This window comes from Lissotriton helveticus, chromosome 7, assembly GCF_964261635.1.
Source record: "Lissotriton helveticus chromosome 7, aLisHel1.1, whole genome shotgun sequence".
In the NCBI taxonomy this organism is placed as follows: domain Eukaryota; kingdom Metazoa; phylum Chordata; class Amphibia; order Caudata; family Salamandridae; genus Lissotriton; species Lissotriton helveticus.
In genome coordinates, this window is record NC_136068.1 from 1,946,068,409 (window position 1) to 1,946,086,857 (window position 18,449).

General features: G+C 46.6%; 1 protein-coding gene across 1 annotated transcript in view; it reads left to right on the top strand.

The window, feature by feature from the left end:
* The window catches only part of LOC144770003 (uncharacterized), a 198,985-nt gene extending 181,002 nt beyond the window's left edge, over positions 1-17,983 (top strand). Inside the window, exon 5 of the mRNA XM_078654196.1 lies at positions 17,478-17,983. Coding sequence (XP_078510322.1) covers positions 17,478-17,983 — 506 coding nt within the window. The remainder of the gene's footprint in view (positions 1-17,477) is intronic.
* Positions 17,984-18,449: the final 466 nt, after the last annotated feature.

An 18,449-nucleotide genomic window follows, 5' to 3' on the forward strand; every position in this document is an offset into this window, starting at 1 on the left:
TCAGTGGCACATTTTTTTGTAAAAGAATGGCTTTCATTCTGCTTAAAGTATCAATTCGTATAGAAGAGATATTCAGTGAAGGCCATAACACCGTCCCACTGTCTGTCTTGCTCTTTGGATACAATACTTGCATACAACAAGTGACCTTGGATGACACACTAACTAGATACGCTTTTCCGAGATTTGTTTATCTGTAAGGTTAAATACAGAAAACAGTGACGTGGTGTTGATTTTACGCCATGGCACGTAGCCTAAAAAGAGATTTTGCAATATTCAGCCTAGCAGCATTATAGAACGTAATTGAGACTGGCCATGTTGAAACATTAGCAAGTCCTGCTCTATTATGTCAATTGCAGATGATACAATGCTGTCCAAAGAATATATTCTGGAGGACACAGTCGTTAACCCATTGTCCACTACAGAGAGAGTTTTCTCTAAATTAATACAATCGATTTCTCGTATTCTTTCTGCAGTTTCCATTTGTGTTATTTTCCAAGCTTCGTTGTACGCAGCGTATATACCGGCGTATATGAAATGTTTTTGACGTGGTTTGCAACGCCCCATTAAGAAATCTTGCAAATCATTGCCTTCTTTAAGTAAAGATAAGTGTTGTTTGATTTCTGGAAGTGTAGATTTCTACAGCCACTCAAGGCATAGCTTTCCTAAACTGTAAGTAGTTACTATCCCTGGATGTTGTCTCTGGGAGTATCTTGGATCTGGCCTATTCACTGTGAATCCTTGTGTTTTGTTCAGGAATCTATTTTGACAGTTATTCGTGTCTGTGGGCCAGATTAACCATTTTTTCCAATCAGGTGTAGTTCTGTTTTGTTGAAAATCTGTTTTACGTCTACCTCCTCATCCGAAGTGTTATTACTGTCCATTGCGGGCTTTGGTATTGACGGTTTATTTAAATCTTTTATCTTAGCCAGGCCAAGACAAGAAGTTTGTTTAAACAGTGTCATTTAAAAACATTAATTATTCTGGTATAATGCAGGCTCTAAATAGGGCTTCTATGCCTTGCACCTGCCAATCTTTTGTGCCCCAGACAGTTTTTGTCTCAATGTTGTCTTTCCAAAAGTCAAAACCTAATGTAGACAGCTGAGCATAAAAGTTTGCAGAATAAATTTGTTTAGTATTAGTCAACATTGTTTTCTTTCCTGTCTTATTTATGTTTTTAAAATAAAACGTTTCTGCATTTGTAACATTAAACCCTGAGAAGTACCGACATTTTTCAAAAATGTTCTCGAGCTACCCCTTGGTGGCGTTGGACAATGTTCCCATTTATTATAAGTAAAAACATTTCCAGGCTTTGCAGATTTATGTAAATAATGGTGACCATAGTGATTAAAACAATACATTTGTTCATAATCAGATGAACCTTCCAGGTATTCATGTTCTGTAAATTTAGCTGACATTTCTAAGTCTGTCATCATATTGTTAACAGTTTCAAAGTCCCAATCATCAGAAAATGTGCTCGTTGAAACAAAGTCACTCAAAGAAACCTTAAACTGGTGTGGAATCTTCAACAACTCCACAGGGCCATGGATGTCATAATCTGTTTTGTCCCATGCTATACCACCAGGTATAGGAACGGCTGTGATGTTCACTGATGACATGTCTCTTTTTTCACGATGAGATGATGTGTGAGGATTCAGGACCAAGTTGATTGTCTTACTTGCTGTGTCCATTGTAATGTAATTTCCATCTATCATCCTTCCCAAACTTAACACCAGTATGAGCCAGGGCAGGAGGAAAAGTACACCTAATACAATCCAAAATTCAACCCATGGCCAAACCAGATATATTTTCTCAAGTTGATGAAAGAGTTCTGTTATTTTTTCTTTGAAAGTTTAATTAATTGGCGTAGTTTCAGGTTCACTGGGATCCTCAGAGAAGGTATAAAAGTTGATGAAATAGCCAGAGGCAGTTCTGTCAATTGTTGGAATTGCATCCGGATTACTTGAAATCGCTGGAGCTGTTTCCTCTTTTGCCATGTTGGTATAGTCAGATGCTATATCATTGTAGACAGATGTTTCTTGACGAACTGTTATTTGGGTCTCCAGAGGCACAAGTTCCATGGCTTTTTTGCATAGTCCTTCTTTTCTTACTGCAGGTTTATCAAAGGTGATAAGTCTTTCAGTTTGAACATCTTGAATTGTAGCAAGATTTGATTGTCTGCTACATCTTGGGAGTCCACTCGACCTACTACTTATTATCGGCCACATGATGTGGTTTGATCAGGTCGATGGACACAACTCTGTTCTCCCTGCAGCAAGGGGCAGTAGTACTACTGATCTTGTTCCGTGGATTGCTAAGACCGGTACTGCTTTTCTGTAAGAAGGCCCAAATTACTTCTTTACCGCAATCTTTTCCCTGACTAGATCCCCAATCTTTGTAATCCAGACAGGCCTTGCTGGGACAAGTGGTTTTTCTTCAGTGGTTGTTTGCTTCTGTATTGTGTTACTCAGACTTCTTCTTGTTTCATTTAAGTCCTGTAAAACAGCCAAACGATATTTGACATCAAAGACTTTTTGTTCCACCACTGAAGTTTGACAATCAAAGTCTTCGATCATCATTCTAGTACCAAACATTAATTCATACGGAGTGATTCCACCTAGAAAATTTATTGGCAGATTGTTAAGACTACGTTGGACACTTATTAGATGTTTGACCCAACCATCACCCAAACCTAATACCTTAGGTGTTATGGATTGCTTTATGTCACGGTTTTTTCTTTCCACTACCGCATTACCCTCAGGATGGAAGGGACTAGAATACCACAATGCAACGCCCAAGCAAGCCATGGCCTCTTTGTAAGCTCGAGAGCTAAATGCAGGACCCTGGTCAGAATGTAGCAGGCCGATTGCGTATGTGTCGATAACGACTCGCAAATCCTTTATAACAGTTCTGGCGTCAGCCGAGCGCTGGGGCCACATCCAAATGAATCTCATGCAGGAATCCACTGCGACCATGTGGTCCAGGTAAACAAACGCTAGTGGTTTATCTGAAATTAGGAGTGGCGTCCGTGCAGGTCGTTTCACTGTTGAAACCTTTATTTTTTGGCAGATTTCACATTCTAGAACATAGTTTCTAGTTTGTTTCCTCATGCGCGGCCACCAATAACTTTGTTTTAATAGTGATATTGTGGCGGAAAATCCTACGTGAGCAGACGCTAGTCCTTAATGTGCTGCTAAGATCAGTCCTAACCTATGTTCCATGTTTGGAATTGCCCTATCCCCTACTCCATGGATTCGAGCAAAAGGAACATTATTTGCATCAGTTATATATGAGTACTTTACAGGAAAGCCTTTTAGGAGTGTTTTACCACTGTTTTTTATGGTAGCAGTGACAGCTTGCATTATTTTGCTGTCTATTTTCGTTTTTGAACGAGTGATTGCAGCTATGGAAGCCGTTTGCACATCTGCCTTCGCGGCCTCATCAGCCAATGAATTCCCTGCAACATGAATGCCATCACGCTGATGACTTAGTGTATGAATCACGTGAGTCTTTTGTAGTTCTTTTTGCAAAAGAACTACGGGCCAGATGTAGGTAGGACTTATTTACCGAATCTTAATTACCAAATTTTACCGATTCGGTAATTAAGAATCGGTAAATAAGAAGGGGGGACATGTAGGAGCATCCAGATGTTTCTTTTACCGAATCTGTAAAAAATCTGTATTTACTGATTCGGTAAATACCGACCGGTAATGCCCATTCATTCCTATGGGCTTTGAAGCCCATAGGAATGAATGGGCATTACCGATTTGGTATTTACCGAATCGGTAAATACCGAATTACATAAGGGTGCAGGGTTGTCACTTTGACACCCTCTGGCACCCCCAAAAGAGGCTCGGGTGCCATGTGGCAGGCATACCTGCCCTAAGGGCAGGTCTGCCTGTCATATGGCATAGGTGTGCATGCACACATGTGCATGCACACCGGAATCGGTATTTTACCATCAAATTGAATTTGATGGTAAAATACCGATTCTGTAAGGCTTGTGGGACTCAGAAGAGTCCCACCTACATATCAAATTTACCGATTCGGTAGAAATACCGATCGGTAAATTTCTGTTATACCGGTCGGTAACGGCCGAAAATACCGATTTTCGGCCGTTACCGACCGACCTACATCGGGCCCTACATGTTCCCAAAGCATTTTATGCTTAATTGTGCCACCTTTCGCGTCTTTGAAACCGTTTTGAACCCAGTTTTGCAGATATTCATTGTAAGACTGGACGCAGTAACACGAATCGCACACTATTAGTGTGGGGAATTCGCGATCAGTATTTTCAAGCGCCATCTTGAAAAGCTGCAGTTCAGCTCGCTGAGCTGTACAGTCTCTGAGTGATTGAGTTTTAGTGACCATAGGTCTAAATTTACCTTCGCGCCAGTGACCTTTAACAATGGCGCACGCAGCACTGTAAGCTTGCTTAACCCCGATTGCGGGTTGTGGTGATCCGTCTGTATATATTATGCATATGTAATGTTGTAGAGGTAGAATCTCGGTCGGCAGAGGACATTCGTATTCGTATTGTAGGAAATCTTGTGTCTTCAAATAATGGTCAAAGACATATTCAACGTCTGTTGCAGCAAGAGAATTAACCCATTGTATCCATCTCGGATGTAAAGCTTTAGCATTGGGAATGCTTGCTTTCATCACTGCCTCTAAGGCAGGTACAGGTGTAACGATGATTAAGCTCTCTCTTTTGCTACTGCAGTTTGAACCGCTGTCAGAATTTTTTCTGTAGAAGTGAATTTTATTTCAGCTTGTGTGTACAAGTGTGATTTGTAAGCTATTGGTACCTTTTCACCTTCATTAAAGGTTAGGTACGTGTATCCCCCGTCTCCCTGGGATGATTCGGATCACAAGATTGCGCGTATTGTCGCGTGTTTCTAACTGTGTTTTTGCTAACATGTCTGTTTGAACTGAATACAAAATTTCTGTGTGTCTTTGAGTCCAATTTGTTGGTTTGAAATCAGGCTTGATTAGTTCGTAGAGAGGTTTAACCCTTTCTGCGTAATTTAGAACGTAAGTTCTTCCGAAATTAAGGAAACCTAGAATTGACTGTAAGTTTTTCAGCGTTTTTGGAGCTTGGAGCAGCGCTCATTTCTCTAAGAAGTTTGTTGCCAGGCTTTTGCCTTCACTTGATAACTCGTATCCTAAGAATAGGACGTTGAGGTGGGCAATTCTTGATTTCTTAAAATTAAACTTGTACCCTTCAGAAGCAAACCCAAGTATTATGGTGTTCACTCTTTTCAAGTGCACGTCCAAATCATCGTCTGTAAGATAGATGTCATTGACATAAGATAATGCCTCATCATCGTACATTTGTAGTAGCTATGTTACTCCCGCTGAAAATAACCATGGACTATTCTTGAAACCTTGGGGGAGACAACAGAAGTGTCACTGTGTCCCCATTATTTAGAAAGCGGTCAAGTGCCTGCTTTCAGGTGCAATGTTTTGACAGACAAACCCATTTGAAATATCTAGTGTTGTTTTCTATTTTTTCTGCACAATGTTATTCATCAGTGCTGCACTATGTGAGTTTTGTACTGTAAATGTTTTGCAACAGGAGTTCAGATGTCTGTAATCCAAAACTAGACAATATGAATTGTCTGGTTTGGAGACAGGAAACAAAGGATTGTTCATTGACGAGGTGCATGTTTCAATCACCCCTTGGTATTCAAGTTGATTTAAAATCTCCCTGACTTGTTTTTTGGCTTCTTGCTTAACTGGGTACTGCCTTTGTGCAGTAGGTTGATTTTTTAACTGGATTTTATGGTGAGGAGAGTCCTCATCCCATCCCACATGATTTTTATATAATGCTGGAGCCTGGGCCACAGCCCATTTTCTGGCATAGGTGTATTTTTTATGAATAGGATTATGATTTGAGAAGGCTGGCATAATTATCTCTTCGCCATGTGGGCACACCCTGACAAATTCAGATGGCCAGTCTTGTTCAGCTAGAAGAATGTCATAACCCTTATAAAGCTTCTCCCAAAAGAGTGCCTGCTGGCTAGCATTGTCTGGGCCTACTCCCCGTTCTTGAGTTGTGTCCTCAAGATCTTTGGCATCTCTGATCTTTACACTCGCTACCTTCTTTTTGGTGAATTGAGTTTTCTTATTTTTTGGAATGTGCTGTTCGTCTTTGGACTTCAAGCGTTCTTCTTTTTGCTCTGATCATCCTCTTTTTTCTGATTTCTGCGAGGAAGTCTGAAAAGTACGAGAGGAACGTGAATCAGTATCTTGATATCTATCAGGTTTTCTTAAGTTATCCCTATTTCTAAGGTTATACCTTTTTTCAGAGGGCTCCCGTTGGGGAGACCTACCTCCTTGTTGGGGAGATCTTACTCTTGATTGAGAACGCTTCTTTTTAGGAAGTGTCTGTTTAGTACTTTGCCACTTCTTTTTAGGAGTAGTGAGACTATTTTTAATAAAAACTTTTTCAGGATTTTCTGTTAGTTGTGGTTTTAATGGTTTCCCACCCAAACTATCTCTACCTAGTTCTTCATATGATTTTTCAATAATTCTTGACAGCTCATGTGGCTGATCTGTTATATCTGTTTCTTTTAACTTCTGACGGATTGCCGCTGATGCTGCTTCACCTTTAATGTTGGCTAATAATATAGCAGAGACCTGTTTGAAATCTTTTAGTCATTTCATACCCAGATTTAAGGCAGCTTCTGGTCCGTATTCATTTTGAATCTGTCATAGGACGTCTGGTATTACCGCCATAGACGGAACACCTTGTGTTTTTGTGTAGATTGAAGCAAAGACTGTACCACAAGTGTCGCAGTCCTCCGCATGTGGTGCTATCCCCATCGGTAAACAGATTTTCAGAATTCTGTGTTTCTCATGAGGTGTACTATCAGGGAATACTGCCTCAATTTGAGTAATTTTTTGTGCTAACCAAAACGGAATTTGTTCCCTTTTAGCAGGCAATTTACCAATGACTGATTGTATAGTCTGTGGTGTTATTTTATTTGTGTTCCCCTGCTGAGGGGTGTGTTGTGGAATCCTTACAGTAGGTTGGATTGTTAAGGTTCACATGACATATTGAATCAATTGTCTATATATTTTAATTAACTGTTTCAGCTGAGCTAACAGTTCTTGACCTGTTTATTTTCTATGTCAGGATGTGGTGTATAGCTGGCTAGTACCGGCCATGTAGCTCCTGGTCTACCTAGTGGACCGAGCCTGGTAATGTGATTTTGATGTTGTAGGGCGCCTTCAAACCAGAGCTGATGCTCTTGGTAAGTTAATGGAATTTCAATGTCCTCGTAAGGAACATATTCCTCTGGATGTTCCTCTACTGTGTAGTAGTGGAATTCATGTGTTCCTCCATCTGCTGGAGGAAGATTAATCCATGAATAGAATACCTCTGTCTGTCGATATTCATGTGCCTCTATAACAAATATTACTCTACCACCTCTCGATGGTACTCCATTATTTATGAGTTTGTAAGTTATAGTTTTCCTTACATTCACCGGGATGATTATAACACCGGGTCATTCTGTAGGAGATCTCTGGCATCTAAAATTGCCTGAGCTGCAGCAGTAGCTATTTCTTCGTCAGTAATCATTATTTTACTGACTGAAGAGTTTGCAGAACAAGTTTCAAGGAAACAAAGATTAGGTGCACAATATTTTGGAACACTGTATCCTTCAACGTTGAATAAACTAAAAACTAATACATAGGATTCTCCTACTTAGTTTTAGCGGATATTATCCTTTAACCCACTCCAGACGTCTATTGGAGTATTTACGGCAAAAAGGGGTCTGGGTCTATGTGAAAAGCACATCTGAGTTACACTAGTATCTAGCGTTAAATTATAACCTTACAAAACGTTGGGCTCCATGTAGTGTAGTTCCTATATTCCCAATAGGCTCTGCGAATTGGAATAATAAATCCTGTAGTTTAGACGTAGGACTGAGGTCGACTAGGTCTCTACCGAATCTATTAGACTTAAATGTGAGTGCCAGCTAGCTCAGAGGTCACTGGAAACTTTCTCGAATTCACAAGAAGGGATTTGTTTCTGACAACCCCATAAACATGACAACTTTGTTTCTCAAGAATAAGAAATCAATCTCTAGAGTCGCGGAAACAATAGATAGCTATTTTACTCAGTCAATCGTGCATGCTTCGTTTCACCAGAAGTGCTGAGAAAATAGAGAGACGGGCGTTTTCAATAAAAAGTATTTATTGAACAGTCTTCTTTCTCAAGCATAAGAAATGTTCTGCTACAATCGTAATCTATACTACTATTATAAAGGAAGAACTTTGAACCTTTGAGGCGGGTAAACTCGGGAACCACAACGCCAATCCACACACCCGATAATTCATTGTAATCGTCAGGGTGTGCAGATGGACATAGGCTATATAAACGTAATAAATATACGTTATTTAAAAAATTTACAGAAAAGAAAATAGTAGTCCCTTGGAAGAAGCGCCGGCCGCGACGTGCGTGCCCGGCATGAGGAGCGCGGGGAGGAGCGGCGTCCAGGATCACAAGGAGGACCGGCGGACATGGCGCGGGGAGGAGCGGTGAGGAGCGGCGGACAGGCGGTGAGGAGCGGCGGACAGGTGGTGAGGAGCGGTGGACAGGTGGTGAGGAGCGGTGGACAGGTGGTGAGGAGCGGTGGACAGGCGGGGAGGAGCAGTGAGCGGCGGATGAGGTAGGTTATTTATTTGTTTATTTAGGAGCGGTGAGCGGCGGAAAAATGAAGCAAAAATGAAAATCGTGAGCAAGAGGAAGCAAACAGAGTATTAAAAAAGTGAGCCAAACGGTGCATTACAGGAGGAAAAAGTTACGTGTGCAGGTTACAAAAGCGTAGAAAGTAAACATAGAGGTATGGGAGGAAAAAGTGACGTGTGCAGGTAGCAAAAGGAAGCAAACGGAGCATTAAAAAAGTGAGCCAAACGGTGCATTACAGGAGGAAAAAGTTACGCGTGCAGGTTACAAAAGCGTACAAAGTAAACATAGAGGTATAATACTGCAATATATGGAGGAAGGCTCCGGGGGACCCACGGACAATGTCGGGGCGGGCAGGGGCCCTGAAGCCTAATTGCTCCCGGACAACTTCGGGACGGGCTGCTAGAACTGGTTTTAAAATACAGGGCATATAATACGAAGAGTATTATAAAGTAGTACTGTAAAAGCATGATATGGTTTCTAAGCCATAAGTTTGCCTAAAACGTATAAAATACATACAGTGATAAAATAATGACTAAAAGTACTCAACTTGTGCTTCTAAAATACGCCTACCCCAGTGTACCTAACCTAAGTCTAGTACAAGGTAAAGAGTAAGTGAGGAGTAGCTTAAGTTTAGCATTTCTCTGCCAAGAATCTGTTCAAGAATTCTCTAAGGGTCTAATCAGCTCTGTACCTTGGTTTAGAATCAAGGAGGTCTTGTATCTCTCTCTCAGGACTTGATTTCCCAGCAACCCGCAAGGGCAACCTGGGAACACTGGAGCTGGTTTTTTCGGCAGCAGAAAAGACAGCGTCTCTCAGTGCGTCAGCTGGAGGGTCGGCTTCCTTCGGCACTTGCTGCTGCAGGGCATCGGGCAAGTAGTTAGTCAATCTGCTCCAAACCACTGTGTGTTTGTCAGGGCAAATCTAGGCATATTTATACTTTGAAGGTGTCGAGTTTGATGTGTGATTGGACTTAATAACGTCATCAGAAGATTCAGTTCTTCGAAAACTCCATGATTTCCTAGATAAATTAGTATTCAGGCAAGGGGAAGTCCCTAGCTGCTGAAGGCGGGTTTCTCTAAGAAATCGTTGTTAAATCTTGGAACTTAGTGGAAGTAGCCATGCCGTATTTGGGCTGCATAGGCTCAGTCTAAATATGGTAATGATTTCTATGCCTATATAAGGATCGGATAATCTATACCTATATAAGGGCATGAATCGGGAAAAATTACACTAGGGTCCTAGATTCATTTACAACAGTGTAATGTGTCAAACACTTTGGAATACTACTCCCCGCCAATTCTGGTGGCGGGGGTAGCATTCCACCCTTCTGGAGGGAAAAGACATGTATGTTACTGTTTTACCCAGCTAAAGTTAAACAGAGCCTCAGCATCACAAAATGGCTGTTGCTGCCACAGACACGAGTCTGCCCTCCTGCTGCTGGACGAAACTCTGGCAGGGAAGCCCTGGACAATAGATTTCCTGCCCAAGGAGGTGCTAGCACCTCACCAGACCAGGTTTAGTGTATTGGGGCAGGGAGGGCTGCATTCAGTGAATGCATCTAGACACTGCCTGGGGCACACAAGGTGCTCCATGCATAGCCCGGTTCAAACCAGTTGCTGGGGCACTCCAGCCCCAGCTCTGGCGTGAAACTGGACAAAGGGAAAGGGGTGTAACCACCCCCTTCTCAGGTCCACCCATAGGAGGGACCTAATTAGGTAATCCAGCCCCCATCCTTAGTATAAGTATAGGATCTGTGTCCCCAGGACTTCAGATTATCCTGGAAAGAAACTTTGATACAGAAGTCTTGGACCTTCGACATTCTATTCTGATTAGAAGACGGAAGACGGAAGACATCTCCCTTGTGGAGTGACCACCCTTGTTCAAACAGGCACCATCAGCAACTTTGCCGGTCTGAAGTTTCAAGGCTCCCGCTGGAAACCGAAGACTTTGCAACTCAAGAACTGGACTTCCAAACTTCTCTAACCCAGACCCACATCCACAGCAAAGCTGAGACCCAAGGTGGACACGAGAGACGTGGGACCGGACATCTTGGACATTCTGCATTTTGCTAATTGCACTCCTTTCCTGAAGCCTCAGTAAGTTGTGCATTGGGGTACGAGAAGCCCCAGCCCCGAGCATCATTTGCACTGAAGCCCAGGCCCCCACACTCCGTGAGTGTCCCGTGGGCCCCACCTTCACATTTGTGCTCAATGCGTCTTCCCGGCAGATTGCCCGTTGGCTAGTGAGATCCCCAAAGATGCCATTTTGAAACTACTTTGATTTCCTGGTTTCTCCAGGCTTGCTCCAAATTCCCCCAAAAGGAGAAGCACCACAAAACTTGCTGGTCTGCAACAGAGCCAATCTCGACATCCTGCATGGGTTGCGGTTACCAAGACTTGTTGGGTCCAATCCGGATACCAACACCGCAGTCATCTAGATCCATCGCAGGACAGCACGAATCCAGCTCCTGGTCATCATCGATGCCTCCTGGACCTCGTGGCTGAAGAGACAAGCTCACCAACTTTACCTGCAAAGCACCCAACATCGCCTGGTTCCTTCCTGGTTCCTTCCTGGTTCCTTCCTGGTCACTGGCTAGTGGACCAGACTCTGTCCCCTCTGCTTTCAGGTTCGTAACATCTCCGATCCACCCTTGGATCCATCTGGACACTTTTCCTCTGGTGGTCTGCAGCACTTCTTTGCAGCTCTCCATAGAAAACGACGACGAAACCCGACACGAAAAGACCTATGCACCCGGCTTCCCTGGGTGAGGTAACTCGAGTACTCCTGTGGGTATTGACTCTTCAAGTGTCCTAGTTTAAAAGGGTTCCATCTAAATCCATCCGGAAGTGTCCTTTATCTTTAACTTTGTAACTTTCACGAACACCATAGCAAGTCAATGGGAACCCGTGCCTGTGTTTAGACACTGCACGCGGCTCCCGTGAGTCTCCTACTTCCTAACCACAGGTCATTTAGTGTAGCCCCAGCAACTCTACAGGCCCTTGGCCTGATTTCTGACTCTCACGTGGTACTTATACCACTTTCTTAGTATATGGTTTGTGAGGCCCTAGGGCATAACGTATACTGTGCAACTTATTGTGTATTAACTGTGTGACTTGTATTGTATTTTTACCTCTGACCTCATAAAGAGTGCAGAGGGGTTATATTTAGATTAAATACATGAATATTTGATATATACCTTGTGTGATGTCCTTTCATTTGGTATTCATCGGATTATATATGGTAAAACAACTTGCTTAATTTGCCTACTGAAGTCTTAGCCTGAAGACTGTTGGTTCATGCAACCAGTAGGATAGTTTTCTATAAGGTTGACTTTACAACCATCACCAATAAGGGTCGATTAGACTGGTGCAAGGTGCCCACTAGAACTAGTGGACATCCTATGCCAGGCTAATTTCTCACAACAGTGACTTGTCTGAGGTCGCACAGTGTGTCATTAACTCTCTCCTCTCTCTCTGCAGTGCTGGGATCTCTGGGTGGAACAGTGACTTGTCTGAGGTCACACAGTGTATCATTAACTCTCTCTCCTCTCTCTGCAGTGCTGGGGTCTCTGGGCGAGACAGTGACTTGTCTGAGGTCACACAATGTATCATTAACTCTCTCCTTTCTCTACAGCGCTGGGATCTCTGGGCGAGAGAGTGACTTGTCTGAGGTCACACAGTGTGTCATTTACTCTCTCCTTCTCTCTTTGCAGCGCTGTGGTCTCTGAGCAAGACAGTGACTTGTCTGAGATCACGCAGTGTATTATTGATTCTCTCCTTTCTCTGCAGTGCTGGGGTCTCTGGGTGGGACAGCAATGTGTCTGAGGTCACACAGTGTGTCATGAACTCTCTCTCCTCTCTCTGCAGTGCTGGGGTCTCTGGGTGGGACTGTAACTTGTCTGAGGTCACACAGTGTGTCATGAACTCTTTCTCCTCTCTCTGCAGTGCTGGGGTCTCTGGGTGGGACTGTGACTTGTCTGAGATCACACAGTGTGTCATTAACTCTCTCCTCTCTCCTCAGTGCTGGGGTCTCTGGGTGGGACAGTGACTTGTCTAGGGTCACACAGTGTGTCATTAACTTTCTCCCCTGCAGTGCTGGGGTCTCTGGGTGGGACAGTGACTTGTCTGAGGTCACACAGTGTGTCATTAACTCTCTCTCCTCTCTCTCTCTGCAGTGCTGGGGTCTCTGGGTGGGACAGTGACTTGTCTGAGGTCACACAGTGTGTCATTAACTCTCTCCCCTGCAGTGCTGGGGTCTTTGGGTGGGACAGTGACTTGTCTGAGGTCACACAGTGTGTCATTAACTCTCTCTCTGCAGTGCTGGGGTCTCTGGGTGGGACAGTGACTTGTCTGAGGTCACACAGTGTGTCATTAACTCTCTCTCTGCAGTGCTGGGGTCGCTGGGTGGGACAGTGACTTGTCTGAGGTCACACAGTGTGTCATTAACTCTCTCCCCTGCAGTGCTGGGGTCTTTGGGTGGGACAGTGACTTGTCTGAGGTCACACAGTGTGTCATTAACTCTATCTCTGCAGTGCTGGGGTCTCTGGGTGGGACAGTGACTTGTCTGAGGTCACACAGTGTGTCATTTACTCTCTCCTTCTCTCTTTGCAGCGCTGTGGTCTCTGAGCAAGACAGTGACTTGTCTGAGATCACGCAGTGTATTATTGATTCTCTCCTTTCTCTGCAGTGCTGGGGTCTCTGGGTGGGACAGCAATGTGTCTGAGGTCACACAGTGTGTCATGAACTCTCTCTCCTCTCTCTGCAGTGCTGGGGTCTCTGGGTGGGACTGTAACTTGTCTGAGGTCACACAGTGTGTCATGAACTCTTTCTCCTCTCTCTGCAGTGCTGGGGTCTCTGGGTGGGACTGTGACTTGTCTGAGATCACACAGTGTGTCATTAACTCTCTCCTCTCTCCTCAGTGCTGGGGTCTCTGGGTGGGACAGTGACTTGTCTAGGGTCACACAGTGTGTCATTAACTTTCTCCCCTGCAGTGCTGGGGTCTCTGGGTGGGACAGTGACTTGTCTGAGGTCACACAGTGTGTCATTAACTCTCTCTCCTCTCTCTCTCTGCAGTGCTGGGGTCTCTGGGTGGGACAGTGACTTGTCTGAGGTCACACAGTGTGTCATTAACTCTCTCCCCTGCAGTGCTGGGGTCTTTGGGTGGGACAGTGACTTGTCTGAGGTCACACAGTGTGTCATTAACTCTCTCTCTGCAGTGCTGGGGTCTCTGGGTGGGACAGTGACTTGTCTGAGGTCACACAGTGTGTCATTAACTCTCTCTCTGCAGTGCTGGGGTCGCTGGGTGGGACAGTGACTTGTCTGAGGTCACACAGTGTGTCATTAACTCTCTCCCCTGCAGTGCTGGGGTCTTTGGGTGGGACAGTGACTTGTCTGAGGTCACACAGTGTGTCATTAACTCTATCTCTGCTGTGCTGGGGTCTCTGGGTGGGACAGTGACTTGTCTGAGGTCACACAGTGTGTCATTAACTCTCTCCCTGCAGTGCTGGGGTCTCTGGGTGGGACAGTGACTTGTCTGAGGTCACACAGTGTGCCATTAACTCTCTCTCCTCTCTCTCTCTGCAGTGCTGGGGTCTCTGGGTGGGACAGTGACTTGTCTGAGGTCACACAGTGTGTCATTAACTCTCTCCCCTGCAGTGCTGGGGTCTTTGGGTGGGACAGTGACTTGTCTGAGGTCACACAATGTGTCATTAACTCTCTCCTCTCTCTGCAGTGCGGGGGTCTCTGGGTGGGACAGTGACTTGTCCGAGAGAGGTCACACAGTGTGTCATTAACTCTCTCTTCTCTGCAGTGCTGGGGTCTCTGGGTGGGACAGTGATTTGTCTGAGGTCACACAGTATGTCATTAACTCTCTCCTCTCTCTGCAGTGCTGGGGTCTCTGAGCGCGACAGTAACTTGTCTGAGGTCACACAGTGTGTCATTAACTCTCTATCCTCTCTCTGCAGTGCTGGGGTCTCTGGGTGGGACAGTGACTTGTCGGAGGTCACACAGTGTGTCATTAACTCTCTCTTCTCTGCAGTGCTGGGGTCTCTGGGTGGGACAGTGACTTGTCGGAGGTCACACAGTGTGTCATTAACTCTCTCTCCTCTCTCTGCAGTGCTGGGGTCAGAGGGCTGGACAGTGACTTGTCTGAGGTCACACAGTGTGTCATTCACTCTCTTTTTCCCCCTGCAGTGCTCGGGTCTCTGGGTGGGACAGTGACTTGTCTGAGGTCACACAGTGTGTCATTAACTCTATCTCTGCAGTGCTGGGGTCTCTGGGTGGGACAGTGACTTGTCTGAGGTCACACAGTGTGTCATTAACTCTCTCCCTGCAGTGCTGGGGTCTCTGGGTGGGACAGTGACTTGTCTGAGGTCACACAGTGTGCCATTAACTCTCTCTCCTCTCTCTCTCTGCAGTGCTGGGGTCTCTGGGTGGGACAGTGACTTGTCTGAGGTCACACAGTGTGTCATTAACTCTCTCCCCTGCAGTGCTGGGGTCTTTGGGTGGGACAGTGACTTGTCTGAGGTCACACAATGTGTCATTAACTCTCTCCTCTCTCTGCAGTGCGGGGGTCTCTGGGTGGGACAGTGACTTGTCCGAGAGAGGTCACACAGTGTGTCATTAACTCTCTCTTCTCTGCAGTGCTGGGGTCTCTGGGTGGGACAGTGATTTGTCTGAGGTCACACAGTATGTCATTAACTCTCTCCTCTCTCTGCAGTGCTGGGGTCTCTGAGCGCGACAGTAACTTGTCTGAGGTCACACAGTGTGTCATTAACTCTCTATCCTCTCTCTGCAGTGCTGGGGTCTCTGGGTGGGACAGTGACTTGTCGGAGGTCACACAGTGTGTCATTAACTCTCTCTTCTCTGCAGTGCTGGGGTCTCTGGGTGGGACAGTGACTTGTCGGAGGTCACACAGTGTGTCATTAACTCTCTCTCCTCTCTCTGCAGTGCTGGGGTCAGAGGGCTGGACAGTGACTTGTCTGAGGTCACACAGTGTGTCATTAACTCTCTCCTTTCTCTCTGCAGTGCTCGGGTCTCTGGGTGGGACAGTGACTTGTCTGAGGTCACACAGTGTGTCATTAACTCTCTCTCTCCTCTCTGCAGTGCTGGGGTCTCTGGGTGGGACAGTGACTTGTCTGTGGTCACACAGTGTGTCATTAACCCTCTTTCCTCTCTGCAGTGCTGGGGTCTCTGGGTGGGACAGTGACTTGTCTATGATCACACAGTGTGTCATTAACTCTCTCTCCTCTCTCTGCAATGCTGGGGTCTCTGGGTGGGACAGTGACTTGTCTGAGGTCACACAGTGTGTCATTAACTCTCTCTTCTCTCTGCAGTGCTGGGGTCTCAAGGTGGGACAGTGACTTGTCGGAGGTCACACAGTGTGTCATTAACTCTCTCTCCTCTCTCTGCAGTGCTGGGGTCAGAGGGCTGGACAGTGACTTGTCTGAGGTCACACAGTGTGTCATTAACTCTCCTCTCTCTGTAGTGCTGGGGTCTCTGGGTGGGACAGTGACTTGTCTGAGATCACACAGTGTGTCATTAACTCTCTCCTCTCTGCAGTGCTGGGGTCTCTGGGTGGGACAGTGACTTGTCGGAGGTCACACAGTGTGTCATTAACTCTCTCCTCTCTGCAGTGCTGGGGTCTCTGGGTGGGACAGTGACTTGTCTGAGGTCACACAGTGTGTCATTAACTCTCTCTCTCTCTGCAGCGCTCGGGTCTCTGGGTGGGACAGTGACTTGTCTGAGGTCACACAGTGTGTCATTAACTCTCTCTCTCCTCTCTGCAGTGCTGGGGTCTCTGGGTGGGACAGTGACTTGTCTGTGGTCACACAGTGTGTCATTAACCCTCTCTCCTCTCTGCAGTGCTGGGGTCTCTGGGTGGGACAGTGACTTGTCTATGATCACACAGTGTGTCATTAACTCTCTCTCCTCTCTCTGCAATGCTGGGGTCTCTGGGTGGGACAGTGACTTGTCTGAGGTCACACAGTGAGTCATTAACTCTCTCCTCTCTCTGCAGTGCTGGGGTCTCAAGGTGGGACAGTGACTTGTCTGAGGTCACACAGTGTGTCATTAACTCTCTCTCTCTCCTCTCTGCAGTGCTGGGGTCTCTGGGTGGGACGGTGACATGTCTGATGTCACACAGTGTGTCATTAACTCTCTCTCTCTGCAGCGCTGGGGTCTCTGGGTGGGACGGTGACATGTCTGAGGTCACACAGTGTGTCATTAACTCTCTCCTCTCTCTGCAGTGCTGGGGTCTCTGGGTGGGACAGTGACTTGTCTGAGGTCACACAGTGAGTCATTAACTCTCTCCTCTCTCTGCAGTGCTGGGGTCTCTGGTGGGACAGTGACTTGTCTGAGGTCACACAGTGTGTCATTAACTCTCTCTCCTCTCTCTGCAGCGCTCGGGTCTCTGGGTGGGACAGTGACTTGTCTGAGGTCACACAGTGTGTCATTAACTCTCTCTCTCTCCTCTCTGCAGTGCTGGGGTCTCTGGGTGGGACGGTGACATGTCTGAGGTCACACAGTGTGTCATTAACTCTCTCTCTCTCTGCAGCGCTGGGGTCTCTGGGTGGGACGGTGACATGTCTGAGGTCACACAGTGTGTCATTAACTCTCTCTCTCTCTGCAGCGCTGGGGTCTCTGGGTGGGACGGTGACATGTCTGAGGTCACACAGTGTGTCATTAACTCTCTCTCCTCTCTCTGCAGTGCTGGGGTCTCTGGGTGGGACGGTGACATGTCTGAGGTCACACAGTGTGTCATTAACTCTCTCTCTCTGCAGAGCTGGTGACTCTGGATCCAGATACGGCTAATGAAGCTGTGATCCTGACTGAGGACGGGAGACGCATGATAGGGACAGACAGACGCCAGCCCTGGATGGACAATCCGAAGAGAATCACTTACTGTCCCTGTGTGCTGGGGCGGGAGGGCTTCACCTCGGGGAGGCATTACTGGGAGGTGCAGGTGATGCAGGAAGGGTGGGTTGGGCAAGTGGGGGTCGCAGGAGAGACTCTGCTGGAAGGGGTGGCGTTTACCGGAGGGACCCCTGAGTGCAGGACCTGGGATGTGGAGTGGTTGCATGGTGGTCGGTACTGGGCTCTCGCCTTCTTTCCTGACCTCCGTTCGCCCCCCCTGAAGCTCGGGGTGTACCTGGACTGTGATGGGGGGCAGCTGTCCTTGTACAACGCAGACACTTTGGAGCATCTCTGCACCACCAATGGCACATTCACTGGGGGTGTGCACCCCTACTTCTTGGTCATTAAGGGGTCAGACATGCGCCTGGTGTAATAATAGAGCTCCCACTCCCCCCACCAGGGCAATAACAGGGCATAGAGAGGCAACCCCCCCCACCCCCTTTCTTACCCTCACTCTTTGATTTCCTGCATCTCCTGGTATTAACACTCCCTTAACTTGGAGCTGCACCCCATTTCTTCAACTGCCCTGGGGCAGACCTGTTCATCGCCCCCTTTCTACACCTACTTTCATCTCCTGAAAGACCTCCACCTTTGGGGGTGCAGTGTTGCCCTGTTTTGACAATACCTTGGTGGACGTCCGTGCGAGGGGGAGCGGGGAATGTCCCCCCAAGGAGGGGGGAGCAGGAGATGTCCCTGAGGAGGGAGGGGGTGGGAGATGTCCCTAGTGGAGCGGGAAATGTCCCCCAGGCAGGGGGGAGCGGTGATGTCCCCAAGGGAGGGGGAAGTGGGAGATGTCCCCTGGGGGAGGGAGGGGTGGGAGATTTGTCACCCCAGGGGAG